The sequence below is a fragment of the Balaenoptera physalus genome (assembly GCF_965194825.1).
Source record: "Balaenoptera physalus genome assembly, chromosome: 2".
Classification (NCBI taxonomy): domain Eukaryota; kingdom Metazoa; phylum Chordata; class Mammalia; order Artiodactyla; family Balaenopteridae; genus Balaenoptera; species Balaenoptera physalus.
In genome coordinates, this window is record NC_138883.1 from 116,445,333 (window position 1) to 116,466,789 (window position 21,457).

General features: G+C 47.1%; 1 protein-coding gene across 5 annotated transcripts in view; it reads right to left on the reverse strand.

The window, feature by feature from the left end:
* The window catches only part of GRAMD2A (GRAM domain containing 2A), a 38,658-nt gene extending 17,211 nt beyond the window's left edge, over positions 1-21,447 (reverse strand). For 3 of the 5 annotated variants that reach the window (XM_082443973.1, XM_082443974.1, XM_082443977.1), the window contains exon 1: positions 11,236-12,965. In XM_082443973.1, coding sequence (XP_082300099.1) covers positions 11,236-11,496 — 261 coding nt within the window. In that variant the 5' untranslated portion in view covers positions 11,497-12,965. Of the gene's footprint in view, positions 1-11,235; positions 12,966-20,312 lie in introns of those variants that run through there. The other 2 variants (XM_082443975.1, XM_082443976.1) reach the window with 1 other exon arrangement.
* Positions 21,448-21,457: the final 10 nt, after the last annotated feature.

Below are 21,457 nucleotides of genomic sequence, written 5' to 3' on the forward strand. Positions count from 1 at the left end.
AGGCTGGGCCCCTCCCAGCCCCACAGCAGTGCTCACTGGCTGCACCCCGCTGGGCTGTCGCAGCGCTGGCAATGCTCCGCCAGCTACCCAGCCCCTCCGCCAGAACCCTCCCTAACCACAGGGCAACCCGCCCTCGCTCCTCAAGCCTCGGGCAGCAGCAGTGCCTGTGGCTGATGCTGAAGCAGAAAACTCGGCCAGGCCTGGCAGCCGGAGCCAGCTGGGCCTTTGTGGTCACAGGCGGGTCCCCTCGGGTGTCTCCTCCCCCAGGGGGATGTCCACACTCTCCCAAGTTGTCTTCTAGTGGACACCTGAGATGCTAGAGCGTCCTGTGGGTCCTGTCAGCTCTTCTCAAGGCCAGGGACAGCTCCACCCACTCCTGCAGGACGTGGGTCCCAATCAGCTCCAAGGAGAGACCTTTTCCAAACAGAAAACACATCTTAGGGACTTCCCTGGCCGTCCAGTGGTTAGGACTCCGCACTGCCACTGCCCAGGGCCGGGGTTCAATCCCTGCTTGGGGAACTAAGATCCTGCAAGCCACGTGGCACGGCCAAAAAAAAGAAAGAAAACCCATCTTAGCAGCAGGCCCCTGAGAGTGCAAAGCCAGAGATCACGAACAGAGCCATCTAGGGAGAGGGAGCTGAGGGTGCACATCCTGGAAGGAACGTCAGCCACTGGGGCTCAGCGGCCCAGACCTTGGGGCGCCTCCAAATTCCCCCAGGCTCCCTCACCCCACCCCACCTCTACGTCTCATCACACAGCTCACCACCTACTTCACAGAGAAAAGAGACCATCCTGATAACTCTGAAGGGTAGCCTGCCGGGTACACACTAGAATCACCTGTAGAGCTTTTCAAAAAACCAACCAAAAATAAATAAAAATTAAAAAAAAAAAAAAAAAAAAAACCAACCAAAGAAAAATGATCCCTGAGCTCTGTTCTCAAACCAGTTAAATCAGAACCTCTGGGGGTAGCATTTAGGTAACTATATATTTTTAACTTGTTACTGATGTATAATTTACATATTGAAAAGTGCACACAAAGTAAGTGAACCGTGCAATGCATTTCACAAACGGTGCATACCGGAAAACCTGCCCTCCAGAAGCCCCTCCCGCGCCTCCTACTCTCACTGCCCACTCCCAACCCCCCACCCCCGGTCAAAGAGAACCACCAGCGCGACTTCCAACAACACAGATTGTCTTTGCCTCTTCGGGGACTCTCTGTGGATGGAATCATGTGGTACATGTTCTTCTTTTACTCGGCGACACACTGGTGAGATTCTTCCACGGTGCTGTGTGTGGCTGCAAACTGCATTTTCACGAAGGTTTAGAGTTCCATTACATGGACGTGTTGCAACTGATTTATTAATCTTACTGTTGAGGGGCATTTTACTATTGAGTTTCCAGTTTTTGCCTATTACAAAATTGTTGCTATAAACATTTCAGCACCTTGTGTCTTGTGGACACAAGTATTCGTTTCTATGAGTAAACACTTAGGGCTGGTATTGCTGGGTCATGAGGTTCAGCTTCAGGCTTTTAAAAGCTCTCGGGTGATTTTAAACCCCTCCTTTGTTTGGGGCTCAGAGGGAGACGCATACCTCCTGGTGTCCGAGGCCAGTCCTCCCACCTGGGCTCCGGACCTGGGGCCCTGACCCTCCTGTGCCTTCACCCGGTCCTCTGGAGTTCCAGGAACATCCTTGGCAAAACAGGGAATCAGGCTCTTAATAGAGATTTCCTTCATCTGTTAAGGTCGCAGAGTTCATTTCCTGAGTTTTGTCAAGGAAGTAAGGCCAGCCCTCCCGTGTGGCAGCGTCCAGCCCTGAACCACACTATGTCCTGCCCAAGAGCCTCCCTATCTTTCTCTCAGGGCCACTGGCCCGAAGAACAGCCCAGACAATGGCTGACAAGACCTCTCCCCAAGGGAAACTGGAACAACGTGGACAGAGTTAGGCTCGTCGTCAATACACTGAAACTTGAAGAGGAAAGGCAATCTCCTTTTGCAAAAAAGTAACTCTATTATTTCTTACATAGAGGCTGCACCCCACTTTTTATTTTTCTAAGCTGATATTCCATATCCAGGACAACAAGGACAAGTTTCGCCTTTTTCACCCATTAGGGAAGGGGAGAGAATCCCATAACTTAATTCCGTAGGGAAGGGGAGAGAATCCCATAACTGAATTCCGTAGGGAAGGGGAGAGAATCCCATAACTGAATTCCGTACTGAGTGTAAGGGAGTGCGCCTCTGAGTTGGGGGCCACATGCCGGGCCCCAATCCGTCTGTCCTGCTCAGCAACCCTGGCAAAGGACTCAGGGTGGGGCAGGTGCCCAGCCTAGCCACAATCCCTACGTCCCAGGAGCTGGGCTGAGAACCCCTGGGCCAGGTATATGCTTCGTTTCCCTTAACTACCCGTGGCAGCTTTGAAATGACGGGGGATGTGGAGGCCCAGTTTGTACAGATGACCCGGGCTACAGGACAGAACCACGGGGGTGCTCCAGACCCAAGCAAAGCCACCCGCAAGCTGACCAGCGCCCTCTTTAGAATGAAAAGCTGAGGGACTTCCCTGGCAGTCCAGTGGTTAAGCCTTTGCCTTCCAATGCAAGGGGTGCAGGTTTGATCCCTGGTCGGTGAGCTAAGATCCCACATGGCTTGCAGCCAAAAAAACCAAAACATTTAAAAAAAAAAAAGCAATATTATAACAAATTCAATAAAGACTTTAAAGATGGTCCACATTAAAGTAAAAATTAAAAAAAAAAAAGAATGAAAAGCTGAGCTGCCCCTTAAGGATCCCTTTCTGATGAATCCTAACTGGGAAATACTGGAGGTGGAGGAGGGGGGCCGAAGGCAGCGAACAGGCAGGAGAGAGCCGCAGGTGTGCTAGGCCAGAGTGACTGGGTGCACCTGGAGATTGGGTCTAGAATGAGGAAGAGAGTGAAGAGAGAAGCAGGTGGGCCGTGGGCCAAGCCCCGCCCTGGGAGACAGCGAAGAGGGTCCACTCCCCTCGCTGCTCCTTAACTTTCCATCTGCTTCCAATGCCCCGGCCCTTGCAGCCAAGACCAAAATCCCCCATACCTGGTTTGCCCGAAGACCACAAACGAGGGCACACATGTGATGTCCTTTAAGACATGATGGGACTTCCCTGGTGGCTCAGTGGTTAAGAATCTGCCTGCCAATGCATGGGACAGGGGTTCGAGCCCTTGTCCGGGAAGATCCCACATGCCGCGGAGCACCTAAGGCCGTGCACCACAACTACTGAGCCTGGGCTCTAGAGACCACGAGCCACAACTACTGAGCCCAAGTGCTGCAACTACTGAAGCCCGCCCACCTAGAGCCCATGCTCTGCAACAAGAGAAGCCACCGCAATGAGAAGCCCACGCACCGCAACGAAGAGTAGCCCCCGCTTGCCGCAACTAGTGGGGCAGGTAGTACAACTTAACACTTCACGGGTGAAGAAGGGAGGCTCAGCTGGGTTCACTGGCAGGGCCAGGACTCCATAGACGGCTGATACCCACACCTGGGGGTACCATACCTGCAATGAGCCTTCAGGGCCAGGAAAGGGAAGAAGCCTCTGAAGAAAGTTCAGACCAAGTCTGGCCCCATTAACGAGGGAGCCCCCAGGGGGAAGGAGGTGAACGGATCTAGCTCATGATCTCCTCTAATCTCAGTCCAATTCTAGTCATGCAAGAGAGATGCACCATTCCCATTGCACAGATGAGGAAACTGAGGCCCACAGAGGTAAAGCACCTTGCTCCTGACCACATAACTGGAAAGTGGAGCTCGAATTCAAAATCCAGTCTGGCTGAATGTGTGCACTCTTTCTACCGTGCCTAGAGGGCTCGAGGGACCCAAATTCTGCCCTTTCCTAGAGCTTTCCCTGCTGCAGGGCCAGGCCCCCGCTCTCCCCACAAGCCCAGTACAGGGGGACTAGGGGAAACGGAGGGGTTGTCTATTGGGCTGAGATGATCATGTGGGAGCCCTTCTGGGAAGTGGGGTTCCCTAGATCAGAACTCCCCAGCCTTTATCTCCCCTACTCCAAGAACCAAACACACTGGGTGAGCTAGTTGCTAGGAAGATGTGGGCTGGCCCAGCCCTCTGGGGGCGGCTGGATCCAGCCTGAACAAGGACCCCTTTGAGCACTGGTGCTAACAAGAACTCCTTCTACCTACAGGGATCTCAGAAACCCTGGGTCCTCCCACCCAGTGGGAGCTGGGAGGGCCAGGGGCAAGGCTGGCCCCATCTCCCACTCTCAGCAGCCAAGCTGCCTGGTTGACTGGACCAGCCCTGGTTAAAGGGCCCCAACCCCTTTTCCCTCCTCCCTGACCTCCCACCCAGGCCTGGGCTCTCAGCACACCAGAAAGGTCCTGCTCCTCATGGGGACAGAATTTGGGAGCAAAGTGCTCAGGCTGACTCTTCTCCTGCCCTCGGGAGCTGCGCTAATGAGCCCCCCCTCCCAGCTCTGCCTGGGCCCTGCTCAGCTAAGCTGCTGCTGCCTGCGGTGGGGTCCCCCTCTTTCTCACCCCCCAGGACCTCTCCTCCCTGAAGCCTGGCCGGCCTGTACCTCCGGACAGGGCAGAGCCGTCCCACCCTGTGCCCACGTCTGCTCAGATAGCCTCCTTTGCTGCATCACCTGTTGATGCGGCTGTCTTCCCCCCTAGACTGTCTTATTCATCTCTTACCCCAGGGCCTCGCACAACCTCAGGCATACAGTAAGTGCTCCATAACTGTTTACTGAAGAGACAAATGCTCCCTGTGGAAAACCCCTCTGTGTAGTTTGTTTAGCAGTAGTGGGGCCTCAGGATGCCAACGTAAGACCTGGAGTGAGGGAATTCCCTGGAGGTCCAGAGGTTGGGACTCTGCGTTCTCACTGCCAAGGGCCTGGGTTTGGTCCCTGGCCGGGGAACTAGAGTCCCACAAAACACGCGGCGCGGCCAAAAAAAAAAGACCTGGAGTGAGAACAACTCACTCAAGTTTGCCTCTGGCTCCCCTGACCCTCCGGGTGGCCCCCAGGCATCTCCCTGAGTCTCCTCCCTCCTCTCTAAAATGGGGAGAATCCCTTCTCTGGCCTGCAGATGGTCAGGGCCGCTGTGAGGATCTGAGAGAGGTCATGGCCCAGCCCTGGGGAAGGAGGCCGGTTCTCACAGCCTTGCCCGCTGGGCCTCCCACCCCTGTCTGCACCCCTGAGAGCTGAGTTGCCCCCCTACCCTCCCATCATGTCCCTTGAAGGATGCCTAGAGGTGAGCTCCCAATGGGAAGTAGAGATGGGGACACCACTGGGCCCCCCACTGCACCCACAAAGCTCCATACATGTCCTGCGTGACTGAACCTTTCCCCTGGGACAGTGGCAGCGGGCAGGGCCCTCTTTACACCTGGGTGGCATCCATGGACTGCGTCCCATCTCCTGGGGCCCAGAGGTCCTCCCACAGCTCAGGCCCAACCATACTCAGGATCCCACCCTCTCTTCTCCCTCCACCAGAGGTACGAGGCCAGCAGTTGCTGCCCCCTTCCTGGCCAGAGCTCAAAGACCTGCAGCGTGAGAACAGTCACCAGGGAGACAGAGGGACAAATGGCTGAAACCTGGAAGCTTTGCTCCTGGGGATACACAGGATTTCCTACAAAGCACCGGCTACGATGGAGCAGGGAATTGGTTCTGCAGAGAGTGACCTGCCTGTTGCTGGCCTCATCCCACAGTGCCCACCGCTGGAGCAGCATCTGTGTGAGCTGGCACCCCTGGACCTGGTCACAGACCACTTTTTCTTGGCAGGCCACTTGGGGCCTGGCTGTTTCCAGACAAGAAGCTGGTCATTCAGGTCTAAACACAGACTTGCATTCATGAAGAAACAGAGCGCCCCTGTGCTCCTGGGGGCCACCCTCTACCGGGCCGGCTGAGCAGAGGGCCCACAGACACCCTCAGATGCTCACCCCCACTCAAGGCTGCCCGGAGGTGTGGCTACTCCCGGGACAAGTCAGCTCTGTCCATCCATGGGTAGCATCCAGCATGCCCAACTCCAACCACCCTGGGACACCCACCTCGGAATCACTCTGGCTTTGGGGACCCACCTGGCTCTTGTCAGGACACAGGCAGTCTCGAGCAGCCTCAGTGTCCTGGAAGAGCCTGGGCGTGGGGACAGGAAGACAGGACGCAGGCCTAAAAGTACCTCTCACTGCTGTGGGTCCTTGGAGAAGCCACTCTCCCCTTCTGGGCCTCAGTTACTCCTCTGCAAAGGGGCAAGAAAGTCTCAGGCCAGGAGGGAAAGCAAATGTTGTCTGAGGGAATAACAAAGCCTAGCCAGGAACTGGGTGAGGGGCAGATGGCCACTGGCTCTCTGTGGTCAGAAAAACCCCAATCCCAGGAGAGGCTGCCGGCCCCTCTGCCTCCATCCTACAAATGCCAATTGAACGCCTGTATTCACTCAGCTCTGTGTAAGTGCTGTGTACATGCAGAGGGACAAGGCACGCTACTATCCCCAAAATGCCCGGTGGGAGAGGCAGACATGAAACAAATATTTATAGAGACTGATACATAATTATAACTGTGTAATGTACGCTACGAAGGCAAAGCACAGCGTCCTAGGAGGACCTCTGTCAAGGAGTCCCGAGTCACCCGTGGGGAGTGGGGAAGACCTCCCGAAGCAGCAGCAGCAGCGTTTGCACTGAGAGCCAACGGACGCTAATCAGGCTGAGGGGCGGCAGGGGCGGGGGTGGGGAGGATTGGAGGGTGTGGGGAAGGGGTCCTTGTAGACGGTTTATTAGAGGGTTTATGATGTGCAAAAGCCCTGAGGCCAGATGTGTGTGGCATGTATGAGAAACGTAAACAGAGCCTTTGTGTCTGGAGGGTAGAGGTGAGTAGTGAAGTAATGAGCAGTGAGGCTGGAGAGGTTGGCAGGGCTAGATCATGCAGGGTCTTGTGGGCCCCAGTAAGGGTTTTTGTCATTCTCTTAAAAACTATGGGGGGGGGGTGTTCTTTTGCGCTGCAGAAATGGAGTCGGAGACACTAGATATAGCTGGTTACCCCAGCAACTGGTTTCTTCTGGGAACTTTGGGCCCCCAGATTTTGATATCTGATTTTCAGTGTATACAGGTATTGGCTTTTTCTAGAAAATGTATGTGAAGGTGTGATTTTAATATCCATAACTTTTATACTTATGTGAAAGTCCATGAATAAAGTTGTTTATAGTAAAAAAAAAAAAAAGAAAAGAAAAAAAGCCACGAGGAACCAATGAAGGGATTTAAAAGGGGAAATACACTGTCAACTTTGTACGTTAAAGAGTATGGAACAGCATCTGTTTGAGCTGGCACCCCTGGACATGGTCACAGATTACTCTAATACATAGATTTATTTCAAAGTAATGCAAAGGGTGTGGGGCAGGGGGCGCACAGGATGAGTACTGATGAAATAGGGACAACCTGATGTTGGTGGTGATGAATACATGGGGGTCCCTCCTACAACTCTCCTCCTCTTTTGTATATATTTAGCATTTTCCATGGAGACAGACCAGTTAGGAGACTGTATTCCAGCAGAGAGATGAGGTCTCAGACTTGGTGGCAGTGGTGGTGAAGGAGGTTGAGGGATAGATTCACAATATATATTTCCAAGTAGAACCAACCTGGACTTGGTGATCAACTGGATGTGGGGCATAAGGTAAGAAGTGTCAAACCTGACTCTAGATTTCTGGCTTAAGCAAGCAGGATACAGCTGTGTTTTGCTGAGACAAAACAGGGGAAAATATACTGGAAAAAGAACATATTTGAAGGAAACAATCATGAGTTCAATCTTAAACATGTGTGAGAAACATTTAAGTGGAGATATCAAGTTACATATCAGTAAGGAGCTCAGAAGAAAGGTCCAGGCTGAAGGGATACATTTCTGAGTTATTGGCCCATGGATGGGTACAGGAGCTAGGAAGATCCCCCAGGGAAAATGGGTACATAAAGAAGAGAAGCTATCGAGAAGGGTGCCAAGACCAATTCAACGGGGGAGAGAATAGTCTTTTCAACAAATGTTGCAGGGACAACTAGATATCCACATGCAAAAGAATTAAGTTGGATCCCTATCTCACACGATGTACAAAAAATAACTCAAAAATGTGAGAGCTAAGACTCTTAGAAGAAATCATACGTGTACATCTTTGTTTGATTAGGCAATGGTCTCTTAAGGTATGACACCAAAAGCACAAGAAACAGAAGAAAAAATAGATAAATCGAACTTCAAAACTAGAAACTTTTGTGCTGCTAATGATATTGAGAAGGTGAAAAGAAAACTCATAGAATGAGAGAAAATATTTGTAAATCATGCATCGGATAAGGGACTAGTATCTAGAATATATTAAAAACTCTTATGACCTTGCAGATATCATACTAAGTGAAAAAAGCCAGTCACAAAAATATAAATGCTGTATGACTCCACCTATGTGAAGTACCTAGAGTAGTCAGATTCATAGAAACAGAAAGTAGAATGGTGGTTGCCAGGGGCTGGAGGAGGGGGGCGGAATGGAGAGTTATTTAATGTGTATAGAGTTTCAGTTTTGCAAGGTGAAAAAGTTCTGGAGATTGGTTGCACAACAATATGAATACGTATATTTAACATTACTGAATTGTACAAATGAACTTAGAAATGGTTAAGATGGTAAATTTTATGTTATGTGTTTTTCTTAACCACAATTAAAATCTTTTTAAAGAACTCAAAACAGAAAAATAAAAAGACAAATAATCCAACTAAAAATGGGCAAATGTTTAAATAAACATTTTTCCAAAGAAGATATCAAATGACCAATAAGTACACAAAAAGATGCTCAACATCATTAGTCATCAGGGAAATACAAATCAAAACCACAATGTGATACCACTTCACACCCCCGAGAGACTGTAATTCATATCAAGTGTTGGTGAGGATAAGGAGAAACTGGAGCCCTCACACATTGCTGGTGGTATTGTAAATTGGTGCAACTGCTTTGGAAAACAGTTTGGTGGTTACTCAAATGGTTAAACATTTACTGTATGACCCAGCAGTTCTACTCCTAGGTACATATACCCAAGAAAACTGAAAATATATGTGCACACAAAATCTTGTACAAGAATGCTCATAGCAAAGGGAACCCTCCTACACTGTTGGTGGGAATGTAAACTGGTACAGCCACTATGGAAAACAGTATGGAGGTTCCTCAAAAAACTAAAAATAGAATTCCCATATGATCCAGCAATCCCACTCCTGGGCATATATTCAGACAAAACTACAATTCTAAAAGACACATGCGCCCCTATGTTCATAGCAGCACTATTTATAATAGCCAAGACATGGAAACAAGCTAAATGTCCATCAACAGATGAATGAATAAAGATGTGGTACATATACACAATGGAATATTACTCAGCCATAAAAAAGAATGAAATAATACCATTTGCAGTAACATGGATGGACCTAGAGATTATTATACTAAGTGAAGTAAGTCAGAAATAGAAAGACAAGTACCGTATGATATCACTTATATGTGCAGTCTAAAATATGACACAAATGAACTTCTCTGTGAGACAGACTCACAGACATAGAGAACAGACCTGTGATTGCTAAGGGGGAGGGGGGTGGAGGAGGGATGGATTGGGAGTTTGGGATTAGCAGCTGCAAACTATTATATATAGAATGGATAAACAACAAGGTCCTACTGTAGAGCACAGGGAACTATATTCAATATCCTGTGACAAAACATAATGGAGGGGCTTCCCTGGTGGTGCAGTGGTTGAGGGTCTGCCTGCCAATGCAGGGGACACGGGTTCGAGCCCTGGTCTGGGAGGATCCCACATGCCGCGGAGCAACTGGGCCCGTGGGCCACAACTACTGAGCCTGCGCGTCTGGAGCCTGTGCTCCGCAACAAGAGAGGCCGTGATAGTGAGAGGCCTGCGCACCGCGATGAGGAATGGCCCCCGCTTGCCACAACTAGAGAAAGCCCTCGCACAGAAACGAAGACCCAACACAGCCATAAAAATAAATAAATAAATAAACAAATACTTTAAAAAAAAAAAACATAATGGAAAAGAATATTAAAAAGAATGTGTATAACTGAACCACTTTGCTGTATAGCAAAAATTAACACAACATTGTAAATCAACTATACTTCAATTTTTTTAAGTTTTAAAAAAAAGGAATGCTCATAGCATTATGATAATTATTACCCTAATAGCCAAAAAATGGAAACAACCCAAATACCCAACTGATGAATGGATAAGCAAAATGTGGTATACCCATACAGTGGAACATACTTCAGCCATACAAAGTAATGAAGTACTGATACATATTACAACATGAATGGACGTTAAAAACATTACGCTAAATGAAAAGCCAGTTACAAAAGACCACATATCGTATGATTCCACGTACAGGAAATGTCCAGAATTGGCAAATCCACAGAGACAGAAAGTAGATTAGTAGTTGCCAGGGGTTGGAGGGAAGGGGAAATGGGAAGTGACTAATGCACATAGGGTTTCGTTTGGAGGTGATGAAACTGTTCCAGAATTAGTGATGATGGTTCCACAACTTTGTGAATACAGTAAAAGCCACTGAACGGCACACTTTAAAAGGATGAATTTTATGGTGTGTGAATTATATCTCCACAAGGAGGATGGGGAAGAGGGAGGGGAAGGAGAGTAGCCTGGGACCTCAAGAACTGCAACACTTAAAGGCTGTGTGGAGGAGGAAGAGGAGTGCCCCAAGGAGATGAGGAGAGGGTGGCCCAAGAGGTAGGAATAAAACCAGGTGTATGGGTTGTCATGGAAGCCGAAAGAGTACTTCAAAAAGGAGGAATGGGAAAGCAGTGAAGCTTGCTGAGAGGCCAAACAGCGGGAAGACTGAAAGGCAGTCTAAGTAACTTTAGCAACAAGGAGGGGATCTGCAGCTTTAGCCAGGACCGTTTTGGTGCCCTAGTGGGGGTCTGAATCCAGACTCGGGTGCTAAAGGCCTGCTCCTTCTTCCTCTCTCCCATGCTGCTGACTGCATCCCAGGGACGGACGGTGAGGACAGGCCCCTGAGCACAAGTGAAGATGCTGCCGAGCACAGCCGGCAGCCCGGGTCACCGGCCAGCTCAGCGCCACACCAACCTCGGATCCTGCCTTCCTCCCAGTGAAAGACCACGGAGATGCTGGGGGATGGGACTGTACCTCCCTCTCCTGATTCCCTGAGCGGGGTGTCCACAGTCGGGGAGGGAATGGGTGCTGCCCTTGCCCGCAGCTTCCCCGCCTGGTCCAGCCATCCTCACCTGACGCTCCTCAGCCCTGGCGCGTCTCTGCCGTAGCCCGCGAACCACAAGTCCATTTTCTGCGCCAGCCCTCGGAAGGGCTGCAGAGCCCAGCGCCACCCGGCGCCGAGGGCAGCCACACCCAGAATTCCAGCACCGCACGGCCCCGCGCCAGCCCGCCCGGCGCTGCCCTGCCCACCCCTTGGCGGGGGCCGATGGGTCTGCAGGCGGAAGAGCAAAAGCTTGCGTAGACTGGAGGGCTATTGGAAAAACAGCAAGCATGCCGGCACCTCTGCTCCCTGGAAAGGGAGCCCGCACCCCTTCCGGGACTCAAACCTGGTAGTTGGCCCGGATTTGGGACGTCCCAGGAGGGTCCAGCTCCGCGCCCTGCCACAGGCTTCCGCTAACCGGGCTCCCCCAAGCCGTGCTCGTCTAAGGGTTCGGATTCTCGGGTGATGACCTACTCTTAAAGAGCTTACTGGGTCCTGGTACCTCTCCCTCCAGGGAGAACCCCAGATTGTCCAACTGGTGGAAACCCCCTAGGAATGCCTGCTCTCGCCACTGTTATTCAACATTGTTCTGAAAGTTCTAGCCATTGCACAAAGGCACGAAAAAGAAATTCAAGGCTCCTAACATTATTTGGGCTGGCCAAATAGTTCGTTCGTGTTTCGTACGGTCCTACCAAAAACCCGAACGAACTTTTTGGCCAACCCAATAAAAAGCAATGATTATTGTTTGAAAGATGGTAACATAAACTAACTAGAGGATACGTCATCAACTGGAAAAATCATAAGAAAGTGGCCCAGATATTCTTATATTTGGGCCATGGGCTAGGCAGAGCTGTGATAAGGATAGACACACAATACACTCTCATGGAGTTAATTGTTATTCAAGTGGTTACAAGATCAATATAAAAATCAATAGTTTCTCAGTAGACCTGAAATAAACAGTTATAAAATATATTTGGGGAAATGATTCTATTCATATGGCAACACATATAAGTTACCCAAGAATAAACTCTTAAAATGTAGAGAAATCTATGAGAAGAAAATCACAGACATTTTTAAAATGACACGAAAGAAGACTTGAATAAATGGAGAGATAAACTGTGCTCCTGAGTGGGAAGATTGAAAGTTTTAAAGAAGCGAATTTATCCCAAATTTCATGCAAGGGCTTTGCCCTACCAGATTTCAGAATAAACTACAAAGCTGGAGCAATTAAAATACTTATTAGTTTAGGAAAAAATGAATAGATCAATAGAACATAAGGGGAGTCCAGAAGATGATCTATGGGTATCTGAGAATTCAGTATATAAGAAAGAAGCTGTTTCAAATAAGTAAGGAAAGAACAGATTGTCCAATAAATGTTCTTGGGGCAATTGGCTACCTCACACCATTCACAAAAATAAATCCCAGGTAGATTAAACATCCAAATATTTTCTAAATCAATAAAGAACTAAAATAAAATAGAAGAGAATATTAACATACCGAGAAAGGTCTTCCTAAGCAAGATATAAAACCCAGAACACATAAAAGATTTAATTGCATAAAAATTAAAAACCTTTGTACATCAAAATTTAAACTGGCAGGGGGCTTCCCTGGTGGTCCAGTGGTTAAGACTCTGCACTTCCACTGCAGGGGCATGGGTTCCATCCCTGGTCAGGGAACTAATAAGATCCCACATACCGCAATGCGGTCAAAATAAATAAATAAATAAAACTTTAAAAGGTGGCGTAAACAACAAAGGATTGGTGTTTTTAAATGATAATGACTCATCCAAGTCAGAAAGAGAAAGGTAAACAATCTAATAGAAAAGTGGGTAAAGAATATGAACAGGCAAGTCACAAAAAAAGAAATATCTCTATTACCTATCTTACTGGTAAACACTAAAAAAATTATAGTGCTCAATATTACAAGATGTGGAAAGAATATGGAAAATAAGCATTCTTATTTTCCATGATGAGACTTAAAACTGAGTTAACCTTTCTAACATATATCGAATTATTTAAGAAATGTAAATCCTTTGATCCTACAACTCCATTTCATGGAACTTGGTATAAGGAAATAAATGGACAAGTAGGCAAAAATTTATATTCCTTTAGTTAACAAGTTTGAAGGAAAAGGTGGAAATACCAAAATAATATTTTATCAGTATAACAGAGTCCTATGCAATTGACTAAAAGACTAGAGTATAGCTGCATGTGCTAATATGGAAAAAAGTCCAAAATATGTTGTTTAGTGAAAAGTATATATAAGTAACCAAGATATAACCCATTTATAGAATTAAAAGTTCTATATCAAACAACAGTGATTATATCTCAGGGAAGAATTCACTCTCAATAGTTTCTGTTTTGTTTGAACTTATTATAACAGGGTGTAATACTTTTAAAATCAACAAAAATAATAAAGATATTTAAAAATAAAATAGAAGGGATATCTTTTTTTACTTATTAAATTTCAAAGGCTTAAAAGTTTAATAACATCTATGTTGATCAACATGTTGCTGAATGGGAAGTCTTACACACTTCTGTGTGAGAGGGCAGTGTGTGAAAATGTACATGCATTTGTATGTAGATACCCAACAGACCCACAAATTCCACTTCTAACAATTTATTCTTAGGAAATAATTGAACACAAATTTAAATGTATAAGAATGTGCACTGAAGTGTAGTTCACTACACTTGTAGAAGAGGAAAAAAAACAATAGGGCATGAACAAATTGTGGTTTATTCAAAGAATGAAAGGCTATGTAGCTATTAAAATGATATTTATCATTATTTATTAAAACTTATTAAAAATAAGTCTACCACAAAGGATAGCATTATAGAACATTGGAAAAAACATTATATAGAACAGCATGTATTATAAAATATATTGGGAAGGATGCTCACCAAAATTCTAACATTATTTTCCTCCTTGAGTTGGGATTGTAGGTGTTTCTTTTCTTCTTTATAATTTTCTGTAGTATACTTTGCCTAAATTTTATGATCACAATAAACTATTTTCATCTGGTGAAAGAATGAAAAAAAAGGAGAAAGACACAGAAAGAAAAAAACTTGTTCCAAAGGCACAGCAATGTTAACTAATAGACCCTTCTTAAATTCCAAATTTCTAAAACATGCTTCTTACATGAAAACCCTCAGAATCCAACAGAAAAAGAAACCTTGATTTTAAAAATGAACTTTGCCTAGTTCCCACAGGTGATAAAACTGTACAAAACTAAACACACACACACACACACACACACACACAAATGAATGCATGTAAAACTGGTGAAATCTGAATAAGGTCAAAGGGATTGTATCAATGTCAATTTTCTGGTTGTGCTATTATTGTGCAGGATATTACCACTGGGAAAAATTGGGGGAAATGTACATGAGATCTTTGTATTATTTCACACAATTGCATGTGAATCTAAATTATCTAAAGATTAAAAAGTTTACTTTTAAGAAATGAACTTTGCACCTTGAATAGTAAAAAAGACCAAGCTTTTCTTAGAGCTGGGTCTGAATCATCAGAGAGACCTGGTCTCAGATTCTCAAAGCTGGAGGAACTGCAGGGAAACTCATTTTTGGTGAGCATCTACTGTGTACCAGGCCATTACACAGCCTGCGAAGTAGGCCAGATGTGACTCTGTTTTATAGAGAAGAGAGGGAGGCTCAGAGCCAGTAGTAACTCAGCAGTAACTTGTGGAGCAAGGATTTAAAACCAGGTCTTTCTGAAAGCTCAGGCTCTTCCTATTATTATATCACAGTAACTACGTAACGGAGAATGACTTAAAAGGGGGGAATAAAACAACCTTACTCAGTGTTATCCATATCAAGGAACTTAGTGTAAGGAAATAAATATTCAAGTGGGTGAAAAAAAGGCAAAGTTGCAATTAGGCACAAGACATTTCGAAACGTGCGCCTACATGTAACTGTGATCTAGCAGGTATGTCACTGAAGTTCTAATTATTAGAAAGTTCTTTCCAACACCCAAATGGACCTCTCTCTATCTACTGATCCTTCACCAAAGAACAAACTTTTAACATCATGTTCCTTTCTTGATAAAACCAGATCTTCACTGCTGGTGTGACCAGTGCAGAGTCTCTGCAATGACTACTCCTAATCTCTCTTCTCCTGGGTCTGATACTGCAAGACCCATTAGCTTTCCCACTTGCTGCTCTTACATGGGGCCAACTGGGTATTTCCAGTCCTCCCAAGTCTTCCTCCATCATTATGGACCCCAGTTGACAGTCTAATGGACTGTGGAATCCAGGCAAGGGTTGCAGGGAAGGTCTGTGAACTCCTGGAATTTTGCTCAAAACTGTTGCGTCTGAACAAAGGAACATGTCTCTGGAAAGAGAATATTTCACTTTCATTAGATTTTTTTTTTTTTTTAATGGGCATGACTGTAAGACTTTATTTACAAAAACAGACAATGGGCAGGACTTGGCCTGCTGACCATAGTTTGCCAGTTCCTGCGGGCGTCAATTCTCAATATGTAAAATGAAAGAGAGAGAGAGAGAGATTATTAAAACAACTGCCAAGTATAATTTAAAGTTTCTTCATGGATACGTGTATATGTATGGCGGACTCACTTTGCTGTGCTATATTTTTAATATAGCCTATGACTCCCCAAAATGATAGGAAATACAACTTTAATTTGATCAGCAATCAAGTGGGTTTAAAAGATAAACTTCAAAACTGATTACTTTAAAAAAAATAAATACTCAGCTAGCAATGAACACCCCTGGTGCTTAGATTATGGTCATGCAATTTCCCAAAAGGGAACCAGTGTTCCTTAGAGAAATGGCTGATTCCAGATTTGGGGCAGGAAATACACAAATGGGCCTAAAATATCTAATCATACCAGAAAGCAAGGAAGCCATCAAAGACTGTGGTCATGGCACAAGTATTCAGGAGCCAACCTGAAGACAGGGCAAGATGGGACAATTTGAGCATCAATAAGAATAATGTCTACAATGAGCTAAAACACATCAAATATGTTTAAATCCATGAGATCATAATAATACCAAAATGACTCATTGGTCACCTTTGGTGATTACTAGGGACCCATCTCATTATTTTGAAAACATGTGAATTGAAGGAAAGAGCTGAGGATTTATTCTGCCTTTCTAGTATTTGGGTAACCAAATAGTTGAAGAAGGGACATTTCTCTTATAGAAATATTCTTATAGAAATAAGCTAATAAATAATGAAAGAGTGATAGAATTGGAGTAATACCATTTTGCAATCCCTAATGAAATAATGGGTCTACATGAAATAATCATCAATGGCTGTTAACATGCCCCAAAGAGAAATAACCAGACCTTATGTGTTTCCTCAAGTGTTCAGTACCTCCTGAATCTGATCAATGTCTAGATCCAACTGCCAATTTATAGGAAATACAGGAGTCAGAGGAACATTTTTAAACAGCACCAGCAAACTGGGCAATGGTGTAGGAAAAAAAAAATGATTTTTTCCGACAAATAAGTTGCAAGGAAAAAAGAAGAAATGGAAGGGGAATTTATACATTACAAGAGACTACTAGAGACACAGATATATAGATTCAGTGTTTCAGCCAATTGTATAAACCTCATTTGGATCCTTATAAAAGTTTTTAAAATGGCACAAAAACATTTACTAGATGATGTGGGAACTTTGCCGACTAGCTATCTGATGATTTTAAGAAGTTATTGTTATTTTTTAGGTGTGAAAATGGTATTGTAGTTATATTTTTAAAAGACCTTATCTTTTATAGGTATACACTGAAATAGTTGTGGATGAAATAATATATCTTAGATTTGCTTCAAAATAATCCAGGAGGGAGGGAGAAGGGAGGCCCATGACTCGCTAATTGTTGAAGCTGGGTGATGGCCACATGCTGCTTATTATACTGCTCTTCTTTTGTATGTGTTTGAAATTCTCCACAACGAAAAGATTTAACAATTAAATATATAAACATTTTCAACTTGTTTGGTAATCAAAGAAGCCCAGTATGAATATCGATTCTGAGGTATTGTCACTAGGTTATTTCAAAATAAAATTGTTGAATAGTGCTTCAAAATTCAAAAATTATTTAAAAAATAACATTTTGTGTGGCCCTGGTGATTATGGGCAAGTTTCAAATAATTTGATTAATGTTAACATAAATTAGAAATATTTAATTTTTTTTCTTTACATGAGGGAGTGAGAAAAACATTCTTACAACCAGTCACAGCTATTTGCTCAGGCATCCCACCCATGCTGCTGTTCTGACCCTAAGCCACCAATGACCCCAAGACACCAGTGAAATGAAATACCAGTATGATTTTGACAATGATTTAATATACCATGATGTGCCAGGTCAACACGTCAGAAGGAAAAGCAATTTGTGTTTGATTTAAACTAATTCTTTATATGCTTTTTAGTCCATATTTTTTTGAGGGTGAAATAGATTAGGATAGCTTTATTACTTTGCCAGGCAAAGGGGGACACAGCAGGCTCTTGCCTCGAAAAACTATGTTTTCCCCTTTAGTTCATATTTTTAAAAAACAGTCCCAGCCAAAACCAACGTCCTATTTAAAAATTAACAATGTGATTTTCTAGTGGTTTTAAACATCATCTGAGGAAACTCTGACTTAGGACAAGGACTTAAATATTGGCTCAACCTCCACAGGTTATTAAAACACTCCAGTCCTAAATTATGACCAGGCACTTGTAAACTAATGAAAATGTGTAGCTGTAGTGGGGAGAAGGGAGACACCAGCCTGCCCCGCGGAGGCTTATATTCGTGGGAACAGTGCCTTCCTTCATGCTGTAGCTGGCAGGGACTCCCTGGGGAGGCAGGTACTTCTTAATTACAAAGGAAGCTCCGTTCCCGGGGGCTTCTGCCCTCCCCCTCCTCCTTCCTTTCCTACGTTAGTAAACAGCAGGGGAATTAATCAAAGCTTCAAAGGTTGGTGATAACATGTGGTGACAGACTGGTGCCCTGTGGCCCAGGTGAATAGCAGCACAGTGGCCAAGACTGACTTCTTGCCAAACTTACCCTTGCATAAGAGATGGCTGCAGAATTGGGGGGAATTATTTTCACTTCTCAGGAAAGGAGAAAAGCAAATTATTTTCTGGTGTCCTGACTCAGACACGACACCAAAGTGGAATGCTGCATGGGTCTCGACTTCATGGGCTTTCCATAGGTAGTCATAGCAACGAAGTAATTATGTAAAGAGATAAAATACCTTCAGAAATCAAGGGGGAAACAGGCTAGTTAGCAGAATCACTGAATGACTGCATGGAGAAGGCCTTTAAGGAGCCTACAATCCAATCTCCTTACCTTATGATGGCAAAGCAGGCACAGAGAGGGGACTTGTGCCAGGTCACAGCAAAATAGGAACTTCTGATGAGACAGGCTCTTCATGCTGGTCTGATAAGTATGGTATGTGGCATTCAAGGGCCAAAGCCACGACTTAACCAGGTTAAGGACTAGGAGGGGCCACCCAAGCACAGGCACGTGGAAGAGGTTCAGGGAGGCTGGCTGGCATAGCCCATCTTGAGTACTGCTGACCTCAACCTTAGGGGGTCATCCTAGGTGGATGGATTGGCACACAGATCCTTCCGGTCTGCACTAAGGCTTTGAAGACTCGCCTAAGCTCAGAAATTTCAAAGCAACCAGTAACATCAAGGCATGGATAGGATCTGGGCTGTCACCTCTAGGCTATTCAGAAAATTCTCCCAAAGGCAAGTCAGGAAGGAGAACTTGGATTTGGCCCCAGCAGAAATGCTCCTGGAAACTCAGGAGCAGCTTCTGTCAGCTTCTGCACCGACATATTGCGCTCTAGATCTGCCCATTTGCCCCAGAGATGTGCACTGCTTAACTGGTCCTGTCAAACCATAACCTCAGACCTGAGAGTGTCTGTCAGCATGGTCAGAGGACTACGGAAGGAGCATACTGGCCCCTCACTGCAGGATGGGAAGGACACCCTCTACTCCACCTCTCCCTGCAACCCCATAAGTCTTCGCTCTGAAAGGAACTGGACTTCAGAGCCAGCTAGGGGGTGTACACTGGGGCAAAGGCATCACAGATTGTCAGAACATTCTCTCATTCCCTAGGAGGCTGATTCCTTCAAGGATGGGTGGGGCAAGCAAAGTGAAGAAGGGCAAATGCCAGTGGGGTAGGGCCTCACCAGCCTCTCTGAAGACAGGACAGAGGGAGCCCTTAAACATTCCACCAGTTCCACGTACTTGTGTGGACTGGGCACTGGGCTCACACCACATTCACCCTATCTGCCCCAGTGCTAGATGGCCAGCCTTCAGAGCTCAGGCTGTGGGGTTTGGGACTGGGGCAAGGGCAGGAACTTACAGCTTCATCCACTGGCTCTGTCTTCCCCAAATAATCCTGCCTGCAGGGCCCCAAGACTTCATGGGGCAGAGGTCACAATTCTTGGTGCCACCTGAAACACCACCTCCTGCCTGCCCTGCCTCCCTGCCCCTTGCCCAGCTGCAAGAACTTTCCTTCCTCCGAGGGTGGCTGTGAAACAGATCTCGAGGCTGAGAGACTGGCCCCAGCCTGCCCGACGGCGAAGGGCCTGACGGATGGGTGCGGCCGAGTCGTCCTGGGACAGCTCCACGCTGCCTCCCGGGCAACCGAGCGCCGCTACAACTGCAGACCCGTTTGGAAGAGAGAGGCTGACCCTTTCGGGGGCCAGAAGGGAAGCGCCAGCCCTTGGGTGGGGGGCAGTCACGACTGGGGGTCGATATGGCTGGGGAATGAATGAATGAATGCCCAGCGACAGCGGCGGAGGAGGGTGATGATGGACCACGGGAGGTATCCCGAGGTGGGGTGCCCTCCACCTCCCTGATACCGCCTGGACGTCCCTCATCCTCCAGGTTCGAACCCCTCGCGCGAAGCGCCTACAGCCTGACATCCTGCCCCAGCACGAACACCTCTGAGCCCGGGAAGCGCCAGGGCCCGCGCGGCGCAGCTCTGGAGTGAAGCCCGCATTCCGGCGGGCCAGGAAGCGCCTGCCCCGCGGGTAGAACGCGCCGAGGCGCAGCGGCCGCCGGGTCCCGCCGGGCAGCGTCCCTTCGAGGCGGCCTCTAGGCCCTGGAGGCCGGTCCGCGGGTCGCAGCCCCTTACCTGCCCGCCTTGGCGGCCTCGCCCGGGCTCAGAGCGGTCATCGCGAAGCCTCCAGCGAGCGCCGGGGACCGCGCCGCAGGACCGAATGCCCACTCCCGACCGCCTCGGAGGACACGCCCCCGACCGCCTATTGGCTGCTCGCGCGGGACGGGCGCAGCCCATTGGTTGTTCCTCCCTCTCCCCAGATCCAGGTGGGGCCCCAAGCTCTGCTCGGATCCTACCCCGGAGGACGGGGCCTGGGTCTGCACCCTCTGCCCTTCCCAGCGAGGGCCTTGGGTGCCTGCTCCAGGTTCTTCCTCTTTAGCCATTTAGTCTCGCAGCCCGAAGCCCTTTGCAGAAACCCATCCCTCCCAAAACCTCCCAACGCTAAGCTAGCTCCAAGGCAGTTTCAATCTCTCCACACCAGAGAAGTGAGGACATGAGTAGGGAACACCAGTGGGGATTTTGAACAAGTCTGATGTCGGACAGCTCTGGAGCTGGAATGATTTCATGTGCTTTCCCCAGAGTTGGGGACTTTTCGGTGCCTCCCCAGGCAAAAATCTTTTGGAGGTGTCTGGAAAGGGACTGCAGATGGCCAGAAATCGAGTAGGAAAGCACAAGCAGAAGAGTTCAGTGTGAAAATGAACCTGGCCTGTGGGCCCCTTCCCTCTTATCCCCACCAGGAAAGGCTTGGTCCTTCAGAGTGGTCAGGAGAGAGGAAAGGTGCAAGCCAGATTTAGTTCCATTCCCAACCCTCTCCCCCTCCCTTGACCCTGCTTTATCAATGGAGGGAGGGCACTGGAAAACAAAAGGGGCACAAAGGGAGCCCAGGGTTCCACAAATATTCTAGAAACTGGGAGCAGAACTTGGTCTCATACTTATATCAAGGGCCTCTACTGCAGGAAGACCTAAGGGGGAGGGGCAGGACAAGGGCCACTTCACTCCTGGTTTACCCATGAGCAGGAGGGAGGGGGCCTTGTTGCTGCCTTCTCCAATTTTTGGTCCAAATAAGCTGTTAAAATTTCCCCAGCTGCAGGAGCTTTTAGACCCCAGGGTGCTGAAAAGGGTAACCTATATTCTCAAGACAGTCAGCCACTGCTTCCCCAGCACCTCTGCACCCCAGGGGACAGGACGGCGAGTTGTTACACAGGAGTACTCACCAGGAG